Below are 27,143 nucleotides of genomic sequence, written 5' to 3' on the forward strand. Positions count from 1 at the left end.
AGGGTGCCAGTTGTTCCCACATCCTGGCCAAGGATTGGTAGCTAATCTTTCTGATTTTAAGTGTTCTGGTAGATGCAAAATGGAATCTTGCAGTTTCAATTCTCATTCTTCTCATGAGTAATAATGTTGAATTTTTTTTCTTGTACTTACTGGCCATTGGTATAAGTCTTTTATTTCCCCCCTGAATTTATATTCAATTAAAAATTTGGGTGTTTTTTTTTTAATCTTTTGATTGAATTATAAGTATATGTAATTGTAAGCATATATATAAATTTTCTGGGTATAAGGGCTATGTCAGATATTGGAAATAACTCCTCGTTGTTTCTGGGTTGTGCTTTCATTTTCTCAGTGAGATCTTTCAGAAAGCCCACCATTCTTAATTTTGATGAAGTCCTTTATGATTTTTTCCCTTTAAGGTTGTATATTTTATGTCCTGAAAAATCTTTGCCTGTGCAAAAACAAAGATTCTCTGTTGTGCTTTCTTTCAGAAGTTTTATTATTTTACTTTTTTGTTTAGGTCTGTAGTCTAATTTGAGTTTTGTTTGTGATGAGACACTAAGGTCAAGGTTCACTTTCATCCTGGTCGATATCCAACTGTCTCAGCACAATTTATTGGAACAGATTATCCTTTCCTCATTAAATTGCCTTGGTACCTTTGTCATCTATCTATTGACAGTTGGGTCCTATCGATCTATATGTCTGTCCTTAACTCAATACCACACTACTGTCTTTATTATTGTAACTTTTTAACAAATCTTAAAATCAGGTAGGGTAGTCCTCTAACTTCTTTAAGAGTTTTGTCAGCTTCTTTTTTTCTTTGCATTTTCTTACATTTTAGATCCCCACTTGTAAATTTGGTTTGGATGGGCTTACAGCTGGCTTTGTAGGTCAGTCTAGGGGAGAATTGACATCTTAACAATATTTAGTCTACCAGTTCACAAACATGGCATATCTTTCCTTTTTTTTTTTTTTTTTCTTTTTGTCTTTAGTTTGTCTCCAACTTTCAGAGTAGAGGTCTTGCCCATTATTTTATAGAGGCATCTGATATTTTAGAAATATCATAAATTAAATTAGTTTTCACTTCCTTTCATCTTCTAGTTGTTCACTGAATATGAGAAACATTATTAGTATATACATATTATTATAATTATATCATGTGATCTGGCAGAATTCATCTTACTTTTTTTTCTTTCTTTTATTCTTTTTCTGTGTACAAAGTGTTTACAGTTTTCTACCCACATAACCATAATGTTTTCCCCTCCCCCCCCCGTATTTTACTTTTTCCTTTATAATTATCATGCATTTTTTGTCTTTTGACTTAGTGAACTGGTTAAGACTTAGAGTGTTTATTAGTAGTGGTGAGAGAGGTTATCCTGCCTTCACTTCATAGTGAAACATCAAGACTTTTTTCCCTTAAGACCGGGAACAAGGAAAATATCACACATATTGGAGTAATGCCAGTGGTGATCAAGGATTAAGAAAAAGCAAAAACAAACAAAAACAAAAACAAAACAAAAAGAGCAATAAAGGAGACTTATACAGACCAACAGAATAATATGAATGAACTGAGTAGCAGAGTCTCTGTTGGAGCTCCCAACACATGTTCATACACATACACACCCTCTCCCACACAGACTTATATGGACACACACACATACACGAACACCCCAAAAAGTAAAATGAAAAGTCAGATGAGAAAACATTCTGGCATCGGAGCTGGTTAAAATCACGATGCGATATTATGAAGGTGTTAAGTACAATGAAATGCTGACAGGAAGCGCTCTCAGGTGTTTCATATTAAGGTTAAAGAGCAAAGTCGTGAAGTCTGCAAAGAGCGTGGTACTATTCTCGTTATAACAAAGAATATATGTAAACACTTGCACACGCACAGACGGACTGCGAATAGACACAGAAAACAATGGTAACAGTGATTGCTTCCAGGAAGCGTAGCTAGATAGCCGGCAGACAGCTGTGGGAGGGAAGATTTACATTTTGCCACATATCATTTCTTTTAAATTTTATACTCTATTTGCATTACCCATTCAAACAAAAGAAATGAACTTTTTAAAAAAATTATGGTTGATATCCAAGAAAGGAAGTGCATTTTACCCTGTACAAGGACATGTGCAGTATATGCCAGAAATAAATAGTGATGATTATATTTTATTTTTATTTTTTTTTTTAAGATTTTTATTTATTTGGCAGACAGACCACAAGTAGGCAGAGAGGCAGGCAGAAAGAGAGAGGAGGAGGAGGCAGGCTCCCTGCTGAGCAGAGAGCCCGATATGAAGCTAGATCCCAGGACCCTGGGATCATGACCTGAGCCGAAGGCAGAGGCTTTAACCACTGAGCCACCCAGGCACCCCAGTGATGATTATATTTTAAAGACATTATCAGTCAAAGGCATAGGTTGTGTCAGTTACATCTGATGTCTTCACTTTTAGGGATGACCGTATTCCCTGGATACCGCATAAGATGTTGCCTTTATGATGTATAATTTTACAGTATTTACAACCATAATTTTGTCTTCTTCATACCCTTGTGAGGCAATGTATTGCTACCTTGCAGTTACCTACTTTTTTTTTTCTCAAGGAAAAATTTATTTTTTTTAAAGTTTAATTACTTATAATCTCTATAAGCAGATGAGGGATGAACTCATGACCCAACATCAAAAGCAACATGCTCTTCTTTTTATTTTTTAATTTTAATTTTAATTTTTATTTTTAACTTTCTTTTCAGCATAACAGTATTCATTGTTTTTGCACCATACCCAGTGCTCCATGCAATACGTGCCTTCCATAATGCCCACCACCTGGTTCCCCCAACCTCCCATCCCCCGCCCCTTCAAAACCCTCAGGTTGTTTTTCAGAGTCCATAGTCTCTCATGGTTCACCTCCTCTTCCAATTTCCCTCAACTCCCTTCTCCTCTCCATCTCCCCATGTCCTCCATGTTATTTGTTATGTTCCACAAATAAGTGAAACCATATGAAAATTGACTATCTCTGCTTGATTTATTTCACTCAGCATCATCTCTTCCAGTCCCATCTATGTTGCTACAAAAATTGGGTATTCGTCCTTTCTGATGGAGGCATAATATTCCATAGTGTATATGGACCACATCTTCCTTATCCATTCGTCTGCTGAAGGGCATCTTGGTTCTTTCCACAGTTTGGTGACCGTGGCCATTGCTGCTATAAACGTTGGGGTACAGATGGCCTGTCTTTTCACGACATCTGTTTCTTTGGGGTAAACACCCAGTAGTGCAATTGCAAGGTTATAGGGAAGCTCTATTTTTAATTTCTTGAGGAATCTCCACACTGTTCTCCAAAGTGGCTGCACCAACTTGCATTCCCACCAACAGTGGAAGAGGGTTCCCCTTTCTCCACATCCTACTTTCTTGTTGCTTATGTGAATTTCAAGAAGGGAAGGAGTTCATATTTATAAAATCCTTGTTTGGGTTTCACGTTACTTCCATATTTCATGTCATCCTCCTTTCCATTTGCCTTTAATACGTAGTTATGCCTAGTTCTGGAGATTAAAAATGAGTAAAACTGTTTTTGCCCACAGATAGCTTTCAGGGGAGGCAAGGAAGAGAGACTCTAAATTGTCAACACCACTCTATGGTGTAAGCATTAATCGTCAAGTGTCACAGCACAGAGGGCTTAACTCAGCTTGCTGATGTCGGAGTGGTCTTCATAGAAGTATGTTGGTTGTCTATTGCTGTGTAACAAATTCCCCCCCTAAAACTTAATGACTTAATGAACATTGTTATCTCAAAGTTGCCATGGTTTGGAATTTGAGAGTGGATTAGGTAGTTCTGGCTCGTGGTCTCTCTTGAGGTTGCTGTCAAGTTGCTCACGGAATCAGTTATCTAAAGACGTCAGTGGGGCTAGAGGATTTGCTTCTAGGACAGCTCATTTGCATAATTGTTGGCCAAAGGATTCCATTTCTGTCTGGCTCTTAGTAAGAGGCCCAAGCGCCTTGCCAGTAGACCACCTCAGAGAAATGCTTGAGTGCCTCCACACAGCTGACTTCCCCCAGTGTGAATAAGAGATAGTGTGAGGGGGAGGCATCAGTGCCCATTACAATTACTTCTGCCATATTCTGTTTGTTACATGTGAATCAGTAAAGCAGCCCACACTCAAGCCCACACATTTTGAAAGGCAATGTGACAAAATATTTGAAGACATGTTTTAAAACCACCTACTTTACCTACTTAAAAGTAGGTAAAGCTAGGGGAAAATATAGAAGGATGAATAGAAATCAACCAGGTTCCATGTATTCCAAGAGAATGACATGTCTAAACGCTTGGAGCCACAAGGGGGCATTGCATGTGGGGTTTCAGCTTGGTGTGGCTAAATGTAGAGTTTGAGAAGTGGCAGAAAGTGAAGTAGAGAAGGCAGAGATTGAAAAAAAGTATTAAGGTTTTTTTCTATTAAAAAAATTAATCTAGTGACTCTTGGGAGAATGGGTTGAAGGTGAACGTAAGTGGAAGTGAGGACAACAGTTTGGCAGCGATAAAAGAAGTGTAGATGAGGAGTGTTGAAGTTCTGAGCTTAGGCAATGTTGTGCACGGAGAGAACAGGCCAGAACCATTTGAATAGAATGAATGAATAGAACCATTTTGAATAGAATTTGCAGAAGGACAGAGGGGTGTCAGGGATGGTATCTGGGCTGGTAGATGTCAAGTGCTTCCACATTCACAGGGAACACAGGAGTCAGAGCAGGTAGAGATGGATGTTGGGGAGATGCCAAGTTTGACATTATACACGTTGAGTTGGGGCGCCTGAGTGACTCTGTCGTTTAGACATCCGAGTCTTGATTTCGGTTCAGATCATGATCTCAGAGTTGTGCTGTACATGGAGCCTGCTTGAGATTCTCCCTCTCCCTCTATCCTTCCCCCCCTTCTCTCTCTCTCTCTCTCTCTCTCTGTGTCTCTCTCTCTTCCTCTCTTAAAAAAATAAAAGTAAAATAAACATGTTGAGTTTGAAATGCATGCGTGACACTAGACAGAGCTACCTACTACCCATAGGTAAGTATAAAGCTGAGACTGTCTGCTAGAGAGGAAGAAAGGGTTAAAGAGTTTATTTATTTTTTAAATGGGAGATATTTGGACATTTTTATATGCTAAGGGAAAGAACCAGCAGAAAGTAGGAGGTTGAAGATAAAGAAAAGGAGCTGGACAAAATGGAGCGTCTGGGAGGGTGGGGGGTGAATTCAGAGCATGGAGGAAGGGACTGGCCTAATATAATAGGGAGAACACTTGCTCCCCTAAGTTTGGTAAAAGAGGTAAGGATTGAAGGGAATGTAGAAACCCGTGTTCATGGAAAGTCAGGATGAAGCCCAGGGAATTCTTGTTACATGGGTCCTATTTTCTGTTGAAAGATAAAATGAGCTTATTTGCTAAGGGGGCAGCAGCGGGAGAGGGCTGGACTGTGTTGGAAGCCTTGAAGAGAACAATGAAGATTTGCCGAATGTAGAATTCTAGGTTGGCTTATCTTCTTTTCCCTTCACTATACATGTCCTCCCTCTGCCTTCTGGCCCCCCGTGTTTTCTGAGGAAACACTGGCTGTTACTCTTAATAGAAGATCCTTGTATGGGATGTGTAGCTTCTGCCTTGGTCCTTTCAAGACTGTCTTTCAGTAATTTGATTACAATGTGTCTAGAGTTTGCCCTATTTGGATTTTGTTGAGCTTCCTGGAACTGTAAATGTATGTTAGTCATCAAATTTGTTTCTCTAAATATTCTTTCTGCCCTTTTCTTCTCCTGCTGAGATGTCCATTTTATGTGTGTTGGCACACTTGATTGTGTCCCATGGGCTTCTGAGGCTGTTTATTTTTTCATTCCTTTTTTTCCCAGTTTTTCATACTTGGTAATCTCAGTGGATCTATTCAGTTTCATTGATTCTGTCTTTTGCTAGCTTAAACCTACAGGTGAGCCCCTCTAGTAGACTCTTAGTTTCAGTTATTGTACCTTTCCAGAATTCCTATTTAGTTCTTTTCTATAATCTCAGTTTCTTTATTGATATTCTCTATTTGGGTGAGACATCATTCTCATACTTTCCTTTTGTTCTTTAGACATGATTTGTTTAATTCTTTGAACACATGTAAAGTAGCTAATGAAAAACCTTTGTTTAGTATCAGGGACAATTTCTGATTTCGTTTTTTCCCCTGTGGGATTCATACTTTGTCTCTTTGCAGGAGTTTCTTAACTAGTTTTGCACACCTTTTTCTTTTTTATGTGTGGCCCTGGGAGTCTGTGTTTCTTTAGCCTCATAGTCAACTAGGGATTGGGCAGAGACTTCCTTAAATGTCTGGCACTTGAAGTCTCCCAGTCTTTGTTAAGGGAGGGGCTTTGTGTGCCTGTTGGGACAGGCCTCCAACATATCACCAGGCACCTTCACTTACTGCAGATCCTTAAGGTATCCCAGTGGTGAGAACTTACGGACTTCTCAGGTCTTTCCTAAATACACACGCACGTACACACACACACACACACACACACACACACACACACACACTCTCCTGGACATGAATGTGGCATTCTGGATTCCAGGATTACACTGGAACTTTTCACAACCCACATGGACATGTCATTCATCAGTTATTCTTTTTCAGTTTTTGGTCATCTTAATGTTTGCCTCACTGCTTAAGTAGCTGCAGTGTTAAAAAATTGCCTCTGATGATTGTCAGCAAATGCCCTTGGGGAAATGATTGTTTGCTCTGGACAAACAAAGGTCAAATAAAGAGAAGCCTTGCAAATGGGATTTTCCAAGAACTACCATTAAAGGAAGATAATGATACTTATCTGTGAATGAGCTTTGGAGGAATTCTTCTTCTCATCTCAGCAGCTAGGTTGCTGATTTTCACTGTAATGGAGAAGCTGTTGGTTTTCAATGTGCCATGTAGCTAGAGAGAAGAGGATAGCACCAAAGCAAGTTAAAACCCCAGTAAGCCTGCTGTCCTTACAAATGTTCATCCACTTTAATCAAAAAATGTCCCAGCTTGTTGCCAGACTTTGGCTAATTTCCAGAACTCTGAAAGTTGATTTTGATGTTTTTTTTTTTCCAGTGTTCTCGTTGGTTTCATAGAGAAAGCTTTTTGGAGGTCTTTACCCTGCTGATGACACTCAACAATAAAAACTAGAAATAGCTGTTTTGTGTGCTGTAACAGAGAGCTAGTTGCGAACAGATAAAAAGATTGCAGAGAAACATTAATGGTCTCATTTCTGTTGGAGACCGTGAGCTTGTCTAGTAGTGGTGCCAATCTGTCGTGTGCCTACGCTTTCCAGCAAGCTCAGTAGAGCAAGTATAGATGTTGAGGAGAATGAAGAACCTGAAATCAGACAAAGGTTGGGGTTGACAGCAAATAAGGAGAAGAGAAATAGGGCAGAAGACATCAAAAGCTATCTAGATAAGGAAGGGAAACCTAGGAAGAAGTTAATGTGTTCCAGGAGTGAATGTGTTTGTGCAGGAAATGAGGAAACTAGGAGGGAAAAGTGATCAGAGGATGGCATGGTTTCTGAAAGTTAGGAATTTAGAGAAAACCATTGGTTGTTGATTGGCAAGGTTGTCTCCCAGAGTTTTATGAGCAACAGGCTAGTGTAATGTACTCCACAGTGAAGGCTGAGGTCCTGTTTCTTGTCCACCATGTGTTCCCATATATAGTAGAATGCCTTCCTCTTAGTAGCAATTTGACTTTCTTTATGGAAAATACATAAAAAATTATTTCCTAATTGAAGGAATCAATAAGGGGATAAAATGACATTTGATTTAGGTATTGAAGGAATCAAAATGTCAACAAGTAGATAATAGATGAGGCAGAGCATTTCCACCAGAGGGAAAATATATATGATATAATTAAGTGTAGAAGGCATTGAGGGATGATTGGTAGTCTAGTTGGGATAAATTATGAGGTACAAGTTGGGAGAAAAAACTGCTGGTTGAAGGTGACGGATTAGGACAAAATATGGAATATCTTGGAAGCCCAGCTAAGAAATGTGGATAAATTTGTGCAAGGAATTCTAGCCCCAGGAAGTTTTAAAGCAAAAGCTTGTTGTGTGATCACAGTTTCCAATAGCGATATAACTATGGCAACAGTGGGAAGGAACAGATTGGAGGGGGAGAATGCTTGGAGGTAGAGAGACCAGTTGGGAGGTTTAGAAAATTTGTGATTTTTCAGAACAAGGATGGTGAATGTGGAAATTAAAAGATAGATGTGAGAGATTATGGAATAAAGCAAAATATTTCTGGTGATCCCTGAGATAAGATTAAAAACATAACCGGCTGTGCTGTCCTTGCTGACATTAAAAAAGATGTTAAGGGCTTACAATTTTGATAACATTGCATCTAGCTCTGTGTACTTAAATCAGGGTAATAATTTATTTTCTAGTTATCACCTGAATGCTTACATATTATACCTTGAATATGAACTCAATATGTAAAATGTACTATCTTTGAGTAGTGTTCTAAATAACATTTTCAAACATTTGAAAAACTAAGTTATTCTTACTCTACAGCTTTATCAAGGTTTGACTTGTTTGATTAGAAATAATACCAGGAAGTTGAAAAGATGACTGGTTAGTATCAATAATTTTAAAAATTATTATGTAAGCACACCTGAAGGATTTTAGATATTTTAAAAAAATTTTAGATATGTATAAACTTTTTAATTTTATTATTTTATTTTATGAAATTTTATAAATTTTAAACATATCTAAAATTTTTGAAAAAGATTAGCCTGCTTTCCTTCATAGCTTAGTATAAGTAACTTTTATTTTTTGATCTTGACCGCCCCCTAGTGGTAAGTATCTTTTAAAAGTAGGGTTTGGAGTACAGCATGTAAGTCCCATTTGGTCCGTCATTGGTGTGTGCCCTCTTAGTGCCAGGATCCCTGGGGCCCTGGGAACACAGGATTTTATCAGGCTTTACTGTTTATCTAAGATGGTTTGTTAAAGGCACACATCCTGAATTTCTTCTTTGAGTATCAGTATTCCTGATAAAATTCACCAGGAATACATCTGCTAATGGTTCATTCTTTTAAAATGTCAATTATTATTATGTTCTTTATAACAATATAAGAAAATAATCTAAATATACTTACATGAGTTATAATCACCTACCAAACTTATATGGATCTGTTTAAAATTAAGGAAAGCATAAGCATGTTTGGGGGAGAGCTCAATGCCTTTGAGACTAACACTGCCCATTAGGTATATGCCTGGGCTCCTACATCCAGGCTCAGGAAAGCCTTTGTTCCTAGTTTCAGTCTCACAGTACTTAAAGAGCCCTACTTTGTGTCCAGCAGATTGATGTTACAGGGTATGCAAAAGAAATTGTTACAGATCACCTGGGATCTTTGTGTGTATATGTGACTTCTGTAGATTCAGATTTCCATTTAATAATGGAATACTAAATAATTAGTATTTTATCAGAAAATGGAATGCTAAACTGTTGCTTCTTGCAACCATAATTGTAAGCTTCTCTAAAGTAATGTAAAAAATAAAGACTTGGGAACCATGAATCCTACAGACATTTAGAGGAAGTCCATGGAGGTTACAAGTCCCTTGCATAATGGTGTCTATGAATAATATGTGTATTTCCAGTTCAGGTCGAGTCTTATCAATGAGAGTAAGAATAATGCGGCAGCTAAGGTCAGGAAAAAAAATACAAAGTCTAAGAAATTCCACATTGTTACCTGGGATTGACGCACATTTTTCCATATGCTGCCCCTTATTTTCATTATCTGTATGTAGAGATAATTCATGGTAAATCTTATGACCAAGAGAAATTTGTAGTGGCTTTGAAGGAAGTCATCTGTTACGTTTTTATACCAAATTTGCCTTCCAACATATTTGATTTAAGCTCATATTAAAATTTGTTTGCTGTCCTTGAAAACACTATGCATGTGAGTGGAGTCCTTTGGCCTGGGAACAGAAAGAGGGAAAAAAGAACCTATGGGTTTTTTACTATTTTAGTTTTCTAAAGAACAAAATATTTTATCCTTAGAAAATTGGGAGTTTGATTTATTAGTGCATTCTAGAATATAATGTATGATTTTCATCTGTAAATGTTGACATAATTAAAATTATGGATAACTACACGAGAGCTTTTATCTTTCATTAAAAGTAACTTCCAAAAGTCCATGTGGATCATGGTTTAATATTCAATTCAGGGAAGGTTGCAACCATGACTTAAGGAAATAATGGATCAGCATGCCGTTACTTCAGGAAATATTACAATGGAAAATTTGACTTCAATTTTTTTACTATTACTAGTACTATTACTGTACTATTTAGAATTGCCTTTTTTTTTTTTTATAAGTAGGCTTCACACCCAATGTGGGGCTCGAACTCATAACTTTGAGATCAAGCATCGTGTGCTCTACTGACAGCCAGCCAGGTGCCGCTAGACTATTTTCTTTTCTTTTTATTTTAGAACTTTTTAAAAAGATTTATTTATTTATTTATTTATTTGACACAGAGGCAGAGAGGCAGGCAGAGAGAGAGGGGGAAGCAGGCTCCCCACTGAGCAGAGAGCCCAATGCCAGGCTTGATCCCAGGACCTTGAGATTATGACCTGAGCCGAAGGCAGAGGATTAACCCACTGAGCCACCCAGAAGCCCCTAGACTATTTTCTTAATAGCCATAACTGCCTCTAAGTATCATAAAATCTGATAATATTTTTTTCCTCAAAAAGCAGTTTGCTCTCCTATCTCTCAAAAATCATTGTTACTAAGTAACAGACATGAGAGTTTTTCTGTCCTTCACCATAGAGATGTTTCTCATTCAGGCTCCTGTCCACCCCCAACTGCAATGTATTAGAAGCAAACTATTTTCTCTTCAGAGGATTTCGTACATGCAGCGTGCTCCATATACTATTACGAATATCTGTTTTTAAACTATTAACGCATTTATTTTTCAGCAAGATGTTTGAGTGTACAGCATGATGTGTGCGTGCGTGCGTGTGTGTGTGTGCGCACGCGTATGCAAGGTGGCATTGGGATTTGAGGCTGTCGCTGCTGGAGACACAGTTGCTTGGAGCAGACTTGGTTGAGGTGTGCATGGGTGTGCAACTGGGAGAGGAAGGTGGGACAACAAAGTGTTGCTTATTCAGAACCTTAACCCAGCTTGTGAAAGATTTATCAAAAGTTACAGTTCACCTGTATGTCCTGCAATCAACAGAAACATCTTAGTCCTTTGTTTCTTCTCTCTCTCTCTCTCTTTTTTTTTTTTTTTTTTTTTTGTCCTTTGTTTCTTAATGCCAGCTTGATCGTCAGTAGATGATTTGGCTCTGTGTTTATTGGTGCCCTTGAAAGCTTATTGGAATTATTTTTATAGTTCTTGTTTGTTCATATCAAATCAGTGGTTAAGCAGATATTAAACTTCTATTATTTATAAGATCGTTCCCAGCTCTTAAAAGGAGAGCGCATGAAAACTCATATTTAACCAGGACCTGTTGACTCTGTGCCTGCTATTGGAGGCAGAGTGGAAAGGACACAGGCTATTGCATTAGGGAGCTTTAGAATTCTTCCATTTGTTCCTCCTGTGACTTTGGTCAATATCACTTAAATGTTCTCTTCTGTCTAACCCAGATCTGAGCTGAGCTGACGGTATATCCTTTGACCTATCAGCTCAGTGGGCCCTTGTCCTCATGCCCTGGGGTTTCCTAGGGGCTTATGTTCTCATGGCTGTCCTGGCACCAGGCCCCTTGGTCCGAGGTTTTGTGTTTCTGGCATTTCCAACCCAAGTGCATCTTATTTTTATGAATATGTATATTCGCCCCCCCGCTCCCAACTTAGCACCACACGAGTCCTTGATGTTGACTTGACCCTTTTCTTTTTCCCTCAAAACTTAAACACAACATTTGTGTGTGTAGCACATTATGGTGAAGATGTGAGACATTACCAGAGCTTTGCCCTTAGTCATCCTGTCTGGAGAATTAGTCAGTGGTTACCCTTCTCTGCTATTTATCTCTTTACCTTGTTGCTTTCTCTCTCCTCCTCACCTTCAAGCTGCTTCTTCCTTCTCCCTCACCCCCGAATGTCTCTTCATTTCTTGGGCAGAACAGTTCAGACCTCTTTCATGGGCTTCCCATCCCTGCCCTTGAGTTCATCTCACATCCCCCCTGCCAAACCACCAAGAGGCTGGGAGGTTTCTCCTGCAGTTAGTTCCCTGTCCTCCCTTGCACTGTTCCTGAGGTTCGGCAACCCTTCTTTCCCCTGGAAGCCCTGTGCTTTCCCTTTCTCCAAGCTGGTTCCATGATTTGGTGTCTGATCAGGTATATGAAAACACATCACAAAACGTGAGCCAGGGTAAGAAAGACCGGTTGCCATCATCCCTGGAAGTTCAATTAAAGATGCTCTGTGATGTCCTCTCTCCTCCTTCAGTTTCCCGTCCAGTGACCCCCCAGGATCTCTTTCCCTTCACAGCTGCCAGAGCGGAGGTGTGTAGCGGCACCGGGGAGCGGTTCCGAATCTTCCGCGCCGAGAAGACCTACGCTGTCAAGGCAGGAAGGTGGTATTTTGAGTTCGAGGCAGTCACTGCCGGCGACATGAGGGTTGGCTGGAGCAGGCCAGGTTGTCAACCTGACCAAGAGCTTGGCTCCGACGAACGTGCCTTTGCTTTTGATGGCTTCAAGGTGAGCAGACTGTGCTGAGCCCCAGACGCCGAAGTTCGTAGGTTCCTGATTCTGTAGGCTGCGGTCTCCTGGGGCGGGTCCACCTGTGGGTGCCTTCCTTACCGTTGCTTCTTTGGGGAGGACAGCAGAATTAGGACTTTCTGGAGCACCAACCTGGAAAAAAAAAGCCCTAGGGAAACTCTTGTCCTTATGATCTCAAAACATCCCCCCCCCCACCCTTGTAGTGAAATTCAAGAAGTAAAACATTGCTTCTCCATTGTTACCAAAAAAAAAAAAAAAAAAGAGAATCCTCTTTGCCTGTCCTAAGTGGTAAAAATGCATATGCTAACAAATTGCATACACTTTGACATAAGCAGTTCCGTAGAAGGAATTTATTTTCAAGCAATGATAAATGGTAGGTACACTCATTTAATAGCCATAAGAACACTTGAGACAGTGTTGTTTAAAATCACAAAAAGTTTTCATTTTCAGTATTAGTAATTTTTCTTAAGGTCTTAGGGTTTTCTTAAGGAAGCTGGTCAGGTGCTTGTTTTATTATGTACTTAGACATTATATAAATGTTTAAAAATTATTTTATATGTATAAAATATTTTAAAATATGTATATATGAATCTAGCTACAGTAGGATAATGATAGCCATTTTTGATTGATAAAATTATATTTTATTCCTCTATCTTATTTTTATTCTCTTATTTTCTTTGTGAATTTGCATTCCTTCTCATTATGGGAAAAGTTACTTTTAATTGAAAAAGGAAATTAGCATAAATAAGCAATCATAAGAGATTTGACATTTATACATATCTCATGTACTGAGGTATGCATGTGTGGGGAAACATTTCTAGGCTAGAAGTTAATATTGTGTCTTCTAGAATAACTGACCTACTTTGTTTTTGAAATACCACATTTCCTGAGCCTGTTTTTCACTTCATATGGAAAATTTAACATCTTTTGATACGTAATTCACTGGAATAGATTTTTTAAAAGTATAGTGTATTGTGCTTGGGAATAATCATATCATTGCTTTGCATTGATGACTCTACCCCCTTACATATCAAGTCATGGTGGAGGCGATTCTTAAGAGGAAAAATGAGCAGATATATTTGACAAAATAATACAACTTATTGTGTACCCATAAATCAGTGGGTTACATTTAGAGATTCAAAAGTCACATTATCAAAACTATGTTCGAGATGTATTTCTAATACTAGATTTCACTTATGTGTATAAGACGTTGGCGTGTATATTTAATCTTTGACTCATTATTTAGGTAAATATCTTTTAGGTTTGATTTGAAGCTTTTTTGGTTTTGATATATACTGAAATGCCTCAAGATTTCTATTCTGTTAATCTATCAGTGCCATTCATTCCAAGGAATGGAATTTTGTTTCAAAATAGATGAAAATTAGAATGTCATTTTCATTAATAAGTTCTCAGCTTCCTTCTCTATTCACAGTTCTTTGTATTTTGGGAAATAGAGAAAAACAACCCATATCCTGGGATGCATTTATTTTAGTGTGACAAATTAATTTCTAAAAACTTAACAGTTTTTTTTTAATAAAGTAAAAAAAAAATTTTTACTTTATGAAAGTAAAATTTTACTTTATTTTACTTTCATAAAGTAAATAATTTTTAATAAACTAAAATAAGTTCATTTTTTAATAGAAAGTATGTTGGGTTAGGTTTTTTTTTTTTTTAAAGATTTTATTTATTTATTTGACAGACGGAGATCACAAGTAGGCAGAGATACAGGCAGAAAGAGAGGAAGAAGAAGGCTCCCTGCTGAGCAGAGAGCCCGATGCTGATGCTGGGCTTGATCCCGGACGCTGGGATCATGATCTGAGCTGAAGGCAGAGGCTTTAACCCACTGAGCCACCCAGGCGCCCCTTGGGTTAGATTTTTAAAGTAATTGTTTCTCGAAATAATGAAATAGCGTTTTGGTCTTCCCTCAAAATTCAGTAATCTGATATTAGTGTGAGGGATTCAGAATTGCTGGGCACCTCCACTCCAGCTAGGGCATCAGGCCACACTGGTGGGTGCAGTAGAACTCCGTCCTTCCTCCTGCTGCATTCGTAGAAGGCGCTGCAGTGAATCATGCCCGCAGTGGGGGTGTGATGTCTGGGTCTTGTTCTCCTGGCTTTTCCCGTGACAGGTGACTCTTCTGTCCCTAGGCCCAGCGGTGGCACCAGGGTAATGAGCACTATGGGCGCTCTTGGCAAGCCGGCGATGTTGTGGGATGTATGGTGGACATGACGGAGCACACCATGATGTTCACACTGAATGGCGAAATCCTTCTGGATGATTCGGGCTCAGAACTGGCGTTCAAGGACTTTGATGTTGGCGATGGTAAGTGACCTGCATTTGGCGTTGCTTTCAGGTTCGCAGCGTGAATGGAGCGAGCATTTGCTCTCCTGCTTCATAACCAGCCATCTTTGAGGGTGAGTGGCAGACGAGTTGCCGCTGTAAATTGCAAGGTTGCCATATGGCTTATTTGATCAGACACCCTTGAAATTGCTTTAGCAGAAACGCTACCTCCACTACTTAGCTAGGATTTCAATAAGGTAGAAATGGCTTTTATGCATGTGAATAAGAAAATAAATGCCAGGCGCAAGGACAGTTTTCCACAAACGTGAAATTTTCCCTTAGAACTTCTGTGTATAATCAGTGGCTGATGGCTCCTTTCTGTTCATTCATTTCACAGAAACGTAATGAGAACCTGTCACGGGTCAGGCCCTCTGCCGGATGCTGAGATGACAGAGATTAATAAAACATTGTCCTATTCTTGTGTAGATTACAGTATACCAAGGGAAGTCAGCACTGGAGTGCTTTCTGTTAAGTAGAGAAGCTCTAAATTGATGAACATTCTGTGGAAACACAGTGCAGGGCTCTGAGATGACCTTGAGCAGGGTTGTAAAGGGAAAGTGAAGCCCTTTGTGAAACAAATGAAGAATGGAAGAGGTTTGATTCATTGGAGTTACACTTCCAGGAAGGTGGCCACTGGCCTCTTGGGATTATTTGAATTCACATTAGTTGAAATGAAAGAATGCTAAAATTGAGTTTCTTAGAGACACTCATTCCTTTTCAAGTACTCAGTGCCCACCTGTGGCTAGTGGTACCCCCTCCCCTAGCACGTAGCACCAATGGTGAACACTTAGAGCATCACAGAAAGTTGTATTCGATGGTGTTACTCTAGAGCATGTAATTAAGACAGTACAAAAGTACAATACCAAAAAATGAACAAAACATATAAGTGTCTCATTTTAAAATGAACACTTTTTTTTTTTTTTTCAAAATCGCTTTGTTGGATGGTTTCTGGGTGGCTCAGTTGGTTAAACAACCGACTGTTGATTTCAGTCGGCTCAGGTCATGGTCTCCCGGTCCATTGAGTCCCAGGAGCCCTGAATCTGTGTCCTCCATGTTGATCTCTTGCTCAGCAGGGAGTCTGCTCCTCCCTCTGCCCCTTCTCACTGCTCATGCTCACTATCTCTCAAATGGATGAATAAAATCTCAAAAGTAACTGATCCTCAAAACGTTAGTTCCCTCATTATTTGCGTTAAGTTCTATATTCATTCATTAGTAAGCTTGTAAGCAGGTATGACCATCGTTTCTCAAATATAGATTTGCAAAAATGGTAGGAGTTCTACATTTTCTTTAAAAGATTGTATTTATTTGAGAGGGTGGAGAGGCAGTGGGAGAAGCAGCAGCAGACTCCCCACTAAGCAGGGAACTCTATGTGGGGTTCAGTCCCAGCACCCCAAGATCATGACCTGAGCTGAAGGTATCCACTTAACCAACTGAGCCACCCAGGTGCCTCAGAATTCTATAGTTGTGTAACTTAATTTCTATTTTGCACAGCAGTGTATCTCTGGTGGAACTGTCACTCTACCAACCCATTACCCATCTCCCTTTCTGTGTGATTGTCTTTATGAGTGTTAATATATCAGGGAGAAGGTGGGAGAGGGGCTTTTTCTGTGTTTTCTGTCTTTATTGTTAGATATGACCTGAGCTTTTATTTTTTTTTAATCGGTTGTTTAGAAATTATTGTATGCTTTGCCTTCCTTTGTTGGAAGGAAGTGCCTGTGTGAGCTCTGTTTGCTTAACTTGTGCCACATAGATTCAGAGAATGGTGTTAGAATTCTAAACAACGTGGAATGCCCGACCATACTATTTAAGCACATAACAAATGTTCATGCTCTTGGCGCTGTTGCAAAGACCAGTCAGTCACCATTGTGGAGGTGAAATAGACTGAGCTCGTCTGGCTGGTATAGTCTATAAACGTTTATGACTTTACACTTCACAGAATTTTTTTAAAATTTAAAAAATGACTCTCATAGTTGGTATCACTATGAGAGAGTTCATATAGCATTCTCATGAGTTGTTTGAAAATTTTATGGTGAATATTGTTGGACTTTGGTTTGAGGTGTTGGAGGGGTATATTGGTCTCCAAGGCAGGTTATTATTTTCACGTAGCCATGATCCTTCGCAATTAACTTCATAGAGGCCACTCGTAATTCTAAATTTTCTTCCATAAAATGGGATTTATCCACACCTATGATTTGAAAATGCTTTTTGGAGTGGAATTTTCCATTTACCTGTCAATTAACTTCACAGAGCTTACTGAAAAATAAGAAATTCGATGGACCTGCTCTGTGTAACAGGAGGCCCTGAGATGGGCTCCTTAATTTACCCGTCACCCTTCAGCGACAGTCCTCGAGACAAATGGGGCTCAAAAGAGCAAGTATGAAAGGCCACAGGGATATGCTGCTCTTGCCAGAGTACCACAAGGGCCATCCTTGGAGCCAGTCTGCTCAGAGGGATCACGAAGAGGAACTTGAGTATGGTCAGCCTCAAACATGCCACTTCCTCTGGAGTCACTGAGATGTGTGTGTGGTTCTCTCAGTCCATATGCAGTTAACTAATCAGGAGTCATTTCTGTCACAAACCATGTTGCTTATAGTGGCTGACATTCATATTGTTACCCACAGAGTTCTAGTAGCCAGCCAAGCTAGGACACCTGTCCCTTAGCAAGAGCCTGAAAGGAGTTCTGATTGAATCTAGTCTATCTTAGTAAAGCCAGAGATGGTTATCTCTAATCCAATTTGGGACTAAAGCTTTTTTTCTTTTTTAAGTAATCATTTTCATATGAAACATTTTTTGATACACTTCCTCAAGAGCTCCATGGAGGTGATTCTTACCATGTTAGATGGGGGACAAGAACAGGGCTAGTAGAGATTGGAGATATATATATATATATATATATATATATATATATGGAAATATATATATGTATTTCCATTGATCTTACCACATAGTTCTTTTGATTGCTTTAATAACCAGTGTATGTCTGAGTTCACTGTCTCTGTAGAGATAAGGAGGAATTAACGCAAGCCAAATCAAGCATGGCACAGATATAAAGACATGTAAGAAGAATTTAAATATAGAACACTTACAAAATCTTTTAGTACTTTAGCAATTACAGTACATTCCTGTGTTAGGAAGTGTGGTGTTGTAGGGGAAAAAAGAAAGAAAGAAAGAAAGGAAGAAAAAGAAAAAAAATTCTGTCGTAAATTCTTTTTCAAACTTGTGATATGATAAGAAATGAAATTGGAAGTGATGATGAGAACTGGAATAAAGGGAACAACAAATCTATCATTATTTGCAGATAATGTAATTATTTGCAGAGAAAACTGAAGAATCTATAGCTTTTACTAGGAATAATTGAAGCATTTAGTGAGTTCGCATTTCTATGCTAGATGCAAACCTGAAACTAGATTAAAGAGAAGATAGCATTCACAGTAACATCAGGAATTTTCGAATTTTCAGTAACTAGTTATCACCCTAACAGAAGGTGAACAAAGTATTTACAGAGAAAATCATTAAACTTTATTGATAGATAACTTTGTTAAGAAATTTATCATACAGGGACGCCTGGGTGGCTCAGTTGGTTGGACGACTGCCTTCGGCTCAGGTCATGATCCTGGAGTCCCGGGATCGAGTCCTGCATCGGGCTCCCAGCTCCATGGGGAGTCTGCTTCTCTCTCTGACCTTCTCCTCATTCATGCTCTCTCTCACTGTCTCTCTCTCAAGTAAATAAATAAAATCTTTAAAAAAAAAAAAAAAGAAATTTATCATACATGGTCAGCCAATCTTTGACAAAGATACCAAGACAATGTAATGGGAAATGGATTGTCTGTTCAATAACTAGTGTTGGAAAAATTGGATATTGACACATTAAAAAAAAAGCAATTAGACCTTTTACCCAATTTTGGACCATATACGATGTTTTTTGACTATATACAAAAATCAACTCAAAATAGACTAAAGACTTAACCATAAGAACAGAAAGTGAAATTACAAGAGCAAACATAGGGGAATAGCTATTTGGCAGTGCCCTTAGCCATGTTTTTTTTTTTTTTTTTTTTTTTTGGATATGACACCAAAAGCAGTCAAGAAAAGGAAAAATGGGGCGCCTGGGTGGCTCAGTGGGTTAAGCCGCTGCCTTCGGCTCAGGTCATGATCTCAGGGTCCTGGGATTGAGTCCCACATTGGGCTCTCTGCTCAACAGGGAGCCTGCTTCCTCCTCTCTCTCTCTGCCTGCCTCTCTGCCTACTTGTGATCTTTCTCTGTCAAATAAATAAATAAAAAATCTTAAAAAAAATAAAGTAAAATAAAAAAAAAAGAAAGAAAAGGAAAAATGGATATGTAGAATTATATCAAATTAAAAACCTTTTGCACAAGAAAGGATGCCATCAACACAATGAAGAGGCATCCTGTGGAGTGGGAAAAAATATTTACAAACCATATATCTGATAAAGGATAATTTTCAAAATATATAAGGAGCTCTTGTAACTCATTGGCAAAAACAACCAGAAACTGCCTATTTAAAAAATGGACAAAGGAACCAAGTAGATTTTTCTTCAGAGAAGACATACAAGTGGCCAACAGTTGTACAGAAAGGTGCTCAACATCACTAATTACCAGGAAGATGCAATTCAGTACCATAATGAGATATTCCTTCACACCTGTCAGAATGGCTGTGATCAAAAACCCCCCAAAACCTAAAGATAGGAAATGTTGGTGAGGGTGTGGAGACAAGGAAACCTTCATGCACTGTTCATGGGAAGTCAACTGGTATCTGCAGGATTATTCACAACAGCCAAGGTAAGGAAACAGCTGAAGTGTCTGTGGACAGATAAATGAATAAAGAGAATATGAAATTTATGTGCAACAGAATACTGTTACCTTAGAAAAGAAGTAAATTCTGCAACTGTGACAACATGGATAGCTGGAGGACGTTAGACTAAGTGAAATAACCCAGATACAGAAGGACGGGTACTAAGTCCTACATGATACACTTAGAAATGTTGAATCTAAAACAGTCAGACTCGGAAGTAGAGAGTAGAATGGTAGCGGCCAGGGGGCCAAGGGATAGAGAAGTGTTAATCAAATGGTACAAACCTTCATTGATACAAGATGAGTAAGTCCTAGAGAGTTCCTGTCTTTAGTTAACTATAGGCCTGAATTACCTGCCTCAAATTTTGCAAAGAAGATAAATGTTAAGTGTTCTTATCTTATACACCCCCCCACACACATTATGGATGATGATGATGATGATGATAAAAATAAGAGGGCAGGGGTAAGCTTTTGGAGATAACTGATATGTTTATGGTGTAGATGATTTTGTGGTATATACTTATCTCCAAAGTCATCAAGTTGTGTACATTAAGTATGTACAACCTTTTCTATGTCAATCACACCTTAATAAAATGGTTCAAAAAAGAGATTTATTACTCAATAAATGAGAGCTATATTATGTTCAGGAGGAAGACAATAGCCTTAAGGTATTAGTTCTTCCAAAATTGATGTATAGATCCCATCCAAACATCATACTTTGTCTTTAAAGTCCCAAGAAGTTTCTCATGGGGCTTGGTATAATGTTTCCAAAATGTATATAGAAGAGTAAAAGATTAAAAATCTCAAGATTACTTATGATAGAGCAGAGCAGGGATAGGGTATATGTTGTACTGTATTGATTTTGAAAGATAAAATAGATAAGGGTTTTTTTAAGGATAGGTTTATTGTAGAGAGAGCACATGTGTGTGCATGCATGGGGATGGAGGGGCAGAGGAAAAGAGAGAGAGAGAGAATCTTGAGCAGACTCCATGCTGAACATGGCGCCGGATGCCGGGCTCGATCTCACGACCCTGAGATGCTGACCTGAGCTAAACCAAGAGTCGGATGGTTCACTGACGGAGCCACCCAGGCACCCCAGTGAGGATTTATTTTGAAGCTATCAGCATTAAGACATGTAGTATTAGTGCAGGGATAGGCGAAGGAATCTGTAAGATGAATTAGAGAGGGTAGAAGAACCCATCAGCCCACGTGTGGACCCTTGTAATATGGTGGGTGGCATTGCCAGGCTGCTGGAGAGAGGGAGACTGGGATCTGAACAAATCGGATCCTTTCCTTGTATCATACTGTATATGTAACAGCCAGCTCCAAAGGGACTGAGGGCTTAAATGTCAAAAATAAAACATTGCAATTCTTGGTAGGAAATATAGGTAAATCTTTAAATTTAGACAATGGGGTAGGAAACCTTTATCTTAGAGTAGAACAAGCAAATATAAAACAAAAACCTGGTGACTATAATAGACTGGTAAATCTATCTATACAAACTTAAGAACTTCTGTTTAAAGAACAACCAAAGAAACCTTAAAGGGAATGGAAAAACAATTTATTAGTGGGATCAGAGAACTCAAAATACAATGTTAACAACTGAAAAAAAATGTTAGTGTCAAGAAAAGCATAAAGAACTGAAATCACTAAGAAAAAGGATGAAAAGTCATCAGTAGATATCTCATCGAAGAAATCCAGATGGGCAATAAATATATTTTTTAAAGATTTTATTCATTCATTTGACACAGAGGGATAGAGAATGAGAGAGGAAACATAAGCAGAGGGAGTAGGAGAGGGTAAAGCAGTAAAGCAGGCTTCCTGCTGAGCAGAGAGCCTGATGTGGGGCTCAGTCCCAGAATCCTGGGATCATGACCCAAGCCGAAGGCAGACACTTACTGACTGAGCCACCCAGGCACCCTGGCAATAAGCATTTGAGGAAATACTTGTTATTATTAATGATCAGGGAAGTGTAAACCATAATTAGATGCTATTTTAGATACATTCTGTTGGCAAAATTTTTTTAGATATTGGGCAATATTGAGTATTGGCTTTCCTTAGGACCACTTTCCATGGTTCTTAGGGGTGCATATGGTGCTCTCACTTAAAAAAACAAAAACAGGGTTCGGTAGTATCTCTGAAATTTGAATATTTACATACACATGGCCCAAAAAGTCTGTTCCAGTTCCCCAGTGACCTTTATATATCTCTACAGCAGGAGACATGAGCAAGAACGTTGATAGGAACACTACTCACAGTAGCCAAAGCCAGGAAGTCATCGAATCAGTAACAGTTGCTGGAGGATGGATGAGTAAGGTGGGAAGCTACAGTGACAGGTAGACTAGGAATATGTCAAGGAAAGAAGTAAGTCCTGAGAGGTAACTAGGGCAGGCGAAGACAGTGCCCCAAAGAGAGGTCCCTGTCCACTTCCTAAACCCTGCCAATAGATTACCTTCTGTGTGGCAAAGGGATTTAGCAGATGTGATTAAGATAACTCTCTTGGATTTGTAAGGCTCTCCTGGATTTTCTGGATGGTTCCACTGTAATCACAGAGGTCCTTTCAAGAGGGTGGCAGGAGTGAGCAAGGACACAGGAGAGGGGAGTGATACGAAGATGCTGGTTCTGATGGAGTCAAGGAGTCAGGGCGGGTAGGAAGCCTCTTGAAAGGGCAGGGAACAGATTCTTCCCAGAGTCCAGAGTCCCTAGAAGGAACACAAGCCCCAGGGACACTTTGTAGCCCAATAAAATCCATTTTGGACCTCTAGCTTTCAGAAATACAACAAATACAAAATACAATAAATTGGTTTTGTCTTAAGCCACTAAATTTGTGGTGTAATTTATTACAAAAGCAATAGGAAATGAGTGCAAGAATCATAGAGGCTGCTACCATTTTTGTAAAAGTTACACACAATCAAAACCTTAAAAGTATGTTTTTAAAAGTACAGGCAAAGAAAATAAGAGAATGCTGATCTTAGGATTTGGGGTGATGGTTTCTTCGGGGGAGGAGGCAGGGAGATGGGAAAATCAACATAATGTGGTTAGATGTAGGCTATCGTTAAGGCTCTTGGTTTTCCTTCGGGTGGTGGGTTAGCAGATGCTTATTACAGGATCTAAAAAGTTCCAACTAAAGAATGAGGTAAAATCAGGTCATGACAAGCGTGTCGGGAACAACAGTTTGTAATTAATCCACTTTCCACTTCTGTGCACTTGAGATTCTTAAAGAAGAAATAGGATGCGTGAACATGTCTATAGAGCTTTGGGGAATAATCTAGTAGAGAGGGAGAAATTGATGGTAAAAGTCTGAGAGACGATGTTCACTGAAATTCCTGAGAAGGTGAAGAGGGTGTGATCTCCAGCACAGATAATGAAGAATTTTTCCTTTTACAACAGAGAGAATAAGGGTCTGGGTATAAGGAATGGTAATGGCCTGTATTTTACGAGCACAGTGCCTCATGTTTGCAGGCAAGCCCTCTGACGTGAACGACTCACATTTCCCAGTCCCAAGTTCCTTTTCTTTGCTTTTCTCCCTCTTCGTCATCTCCCTAATATTTGGTCGCCATGTGTCCCACCTGTCACCTCGGTGCCTCATGTTGCTTCCTCCTCTGGAACCCTATCCCTGGGGAGAGGTCTCCCGTCCATGTTCCACCATGGGTCTCCAAAAGAGAATACTTTTCAAAAGAGTTTCTGAACTGGAATTCTAAGGATGCGTCTCCTCTGTGGGGGAGGTTTATCTCATTGGAAATCTCTTCCCCCATTCTACAATTTTGGTGAGGGAGTGGGAATGAGATGTTCCCCCCTGCCCTCCATTCTTAGGGTCAGACTGAGGCCACCTCAGGGTGAGAAGAGCCCTTCATCAAATGTCCAAAACTGCTCCAGGTCTCAGGGAGAAATAACCTTTTCCTTGGTGAGCTTTTGGGTTGGCTCTTGTTTTTGGTACCATCAGAATGGCAGAATCTCAAAGCCGGAGATTTGGTTTATTAGCCTAGAAAAAAGAAGCCAGGAAGACTAGCCAGTGGCTTTTTCTCTCTGTCTCTGGAGAAACTGAAGGAAATCTTGTGGTTCAAGCATGATGTAACCCAGTTCCCCAATTTAACAACAGAATCTTGGTCCCAAGTACCAGCTCATTGCAAACTGTACTTTTTATTAACCCTGTGCTTTCTTTGCTTCCTTATGAGGATAACTTATTACTTAAAAGCACACTCAAAGGACACATTTCCATAGGTCAAAAACTAATTATCGGGCGCCTGGGTGGCTCAGTGGGTTAAGCCGCTGCCTTCAGCTCAGGTCATGATCTCAGGGTCCTGGGATCGAGTCCCGCATCGGGCTCTCTGCTCGGCGGGGAGCCTGCTTCCTCCTCTCTCTCTCTCTGCCTGCCTCTCTGCCTACTTGTAATCTCTCTCTGTCAAATAAATAAATAAAACCTTTTAAAAAAAAACTAATTATCATTAATTTCAACTGGAATAAATGGATGCATCCCCAAGCCTCCCAATTAAACCTCATTATGCTAAAGCAATACCAAGCCCCCCTAAAATTACATGAGTAGTAAACATGGTAGTTATACCCTAATTTAAAACGCATTCCCTCCTTTCTTTGTTCTTTTGTTTGCTTGTTGACCAGCTCTACTGAGTCACTTTCTTAACTGTCACATACTATACATTTCAGATTCCCTCACAAAATGTAAAGTATAAATGTCAGAAAAGCAAAACAAAAGAGCAACAATAAAGCAAAAAAGGAAACAAAGAATCAGTGGTGAAATGTGCAAGTGGTATGACATTTCCTAACATGCTGATGGTGCACAGAATTTTCTCAAATACATAGCTCATGTCCCACACTTACTTGAAAAAGAACCTATGTACTATGAGCCAGTTTTTACTACAGTAAAGACGAATGCATGTCTTACTTCTGCTGGGGCTTGCCACCTCCTGAAGCATATGAGAAATCAGCCAGGCTTACTTTAAAAAAAAAAAGAAGAAATGCCTTGTGGGAATATTGAATGAAATTCTTCCTAGAGTTCAGATTCTTTAAATCCAGGGGTCTCTCGGGGCTCAGCAAGTAAGCATGGCTCCCGAGAAGATGTGTTTGCTGGGGAATATGACATTCTGTATTCAACCACATTCAAACCCACCTGTTATGGCCTGAATTGTGCACCCCACCCAGATCCGTATGCTGGAGCCCTAACCCCCTAAAGTGACTGTATTTGGGCCTTTAAAGAAATCATTCAGGTTAGATGAGTTCATAAGGGACAGGCCCTCATTGGGGATGACTGATCCTCGCAAGAAGACGAAGAGACACCAAAGGTTCCTGTGCACAGAGGAAAGGCCACGGGAAGGCAGCCATCCCCCAGCCACAGAAAGAGGCTGCCGGAGACACCAAACCTGTGGACACCCTGATCTTGGACTTTCTGTCTCTGGAAACACGAGAACAAATTTCTGTTGCCTCACCCACCCAGTCTGGGGTGTTTTGTTACATGGCAGCCCTAGGAAACTGAAACACCTCCCCCTCGGCACGTGTTCCCTGCTAACCTAGTAGTGCTCTTGATCTATATGTGTGGTGCCTTCTGTTACCAGCGGTTTGTAGAGCTAATCATACCCTTGATTTAAAGCAAGGAAGAGAGTCATTTAAAATCTCGCCATATGGTGAGAGAATAGTTATTTCCTCTGGAGATCACCTGCCTTTGACGAAGTCGGCTTGTAGGTACTTATCTTGGGCTGTGTTAATGCCTCATCGCACTGGAGCTTTTTCAACCTCTTTGGCTCTTCTGTAAGTAAAGATCAGCTCAGGGCCCTCAGGTTCTGCATCTGTAAAGATTATAATCAAATCCAGAACTGATGCTTGTGACGCTCTGTCTGCCACCTGGAAGAACAGCGAGCGAAACTGAGTACCCCGGGGCTCAGACGGCATGGCATTCCTTTCCACGGGAGCGAAACAGAAGAATACTGTTGTAATGAAAATAACTGCATAGCTTCAGGCTGAAAAGCCCTCTAAGGAAAAAGAGAGGGAAGCATAACTTTCCATTACTGGTTTTGTCGTGCTACCTTTAAAAAAAGAAAGAAGGAAACCAGAGCATGGAACCCTCAGACCAACATATTCTTTTTATGCTCAGTTGAAATATTGCAACAGTTTAACCACTTCTGGGTGAAGATTGAGATGGTTTTCGACATGACGTGAATTTAAGAGTAGTAGAAGGAGGGCACCGTCCCAGATCGCTGCCCTCCAGCTCCCCCATAACATCTGTTCTGTCACTCTGCAAAACCCGCCATTGTTACAGACCTCAGGGGCAGGTCTGTATCCCACCTGGGACAGTAACTTACTAAGGATATTCCTAATTAAAAATGAGCACTTGCTGGGAGAAGAAGTCAAGAGCATGAGTCACTCCAGTGGAGCCATCCAAACAGCCCCAAATTGTGTTGGGACACTGGGTATTTTGAGTAACGATACAGACAGTTATTTACAAAATGGTAGACTAACTCTAGAGTCTGAAAATGTTGGGAACTGGCAGAATCCATTTCATGGTTTTGTCTAGAATCAGAAAAGATATGTTCTAGAAATTCTTTGGGCTTCTCCAAGAATACAGCTCTTAAATGCACAGGACTTTAACGAATGAGAGAAATTTATTTTTATTGTTTAGAGTTGAATTTCAGATTATCTAGTTTCTGTCTTTTGAGTTTACCTGTATATTTTCTACACATGTTTTTCTGGGGAAATTCACTGTGAAATGATTGAGGAGTTCAGTGAAAACTGAACTCTGCTTAGCTTAACCTGACCAGTTAATTGACATTTACATTTGTGTATATTGATGAAAAGAGGACATTTAGTAGTATTCAGGATCAAAAATAAAATTGTCTACTGATCTTGATTATCTGAAGTGAACCGAGAGTCAGGAAGAAAGTATGGAGATGTCCCTCTTTGGGCCAAAGTTGGTATTACAAAGTCTTTGTACTAAAGATGTGCTTGTAACACAGTAAATCCCCAAAGGCCTTACCCAGTGTATTTGCCAAGTTGTTTTCTAAGCCAAAGTGGAATAGAAGCAGCAGATTTCATGTCTGAAGTCCTGGTTCTAGACCCAGTTGTGAAAATAATTCTTCCTGTATGGCTATTTCCCAGTTCTGAAAACAATTCTTCCTGCATGGATTTGGGCAAATAGCCTCTCTGTTTTCATTTCCTTAAAATAAAAAGCTCTAACTGGAAATGACACCCGTTTATGCCCCTTCCAGTTCTAAAGATCCCAGAAATCTAAGGCAAGTTGGTCTTATTTCTGTTTTACCCTCCTTCTTGCATTTTTTTTTAAGATTTTATTTATTTATTTGACAGAGATCACAAGTAGGCAGAGAGGCAG

At 39.6% G+C, this 27,143-nt stretch overlaps 1 protein-coding gene across 3 annotated transcripts in view; it reads left to right on the forward strand.

Moving 5' to 3' along the window:
* The window catches only part of RYR2 (ryanodine receptor 2), a 751,000-nt gene that overhangs the window by 474,359 nt on the left and 249,498 nt on the right, over positions 1-27,143 (forward strand). For all 3 annotated transcript variants that reach the window (XM_059170336.1, XM_059170337.1, XM_059170338.1), the window contains exons 28-29: positions 12,429-12,637; positions 14,806-14,980. In XM_059170336.1, coding sequence (XP_059026319.1) covers positions 12,429-12,637; positions 14,806-14,980 — 384 coding nt within the window. The remainder of the gene's footprint in view (positions 1-12,428; positions 12,638-14,805; positions 14,981-27,143) is intronic.

Source organism: Mustela lutreola, chromosome 4 (genome assembly GCF_030435805.1).
Source record: "Mustela lutreola isolate mMusLut2 chromosome 4, mMusLut2.pri, whole genome shotgun sequence".
NCBI classification, from domain to species: Eukaryota; Metazoa; Chordata; class Mammalia; order Carnivora; family Mustelidae; genus Mustela; species Mustela lutreola.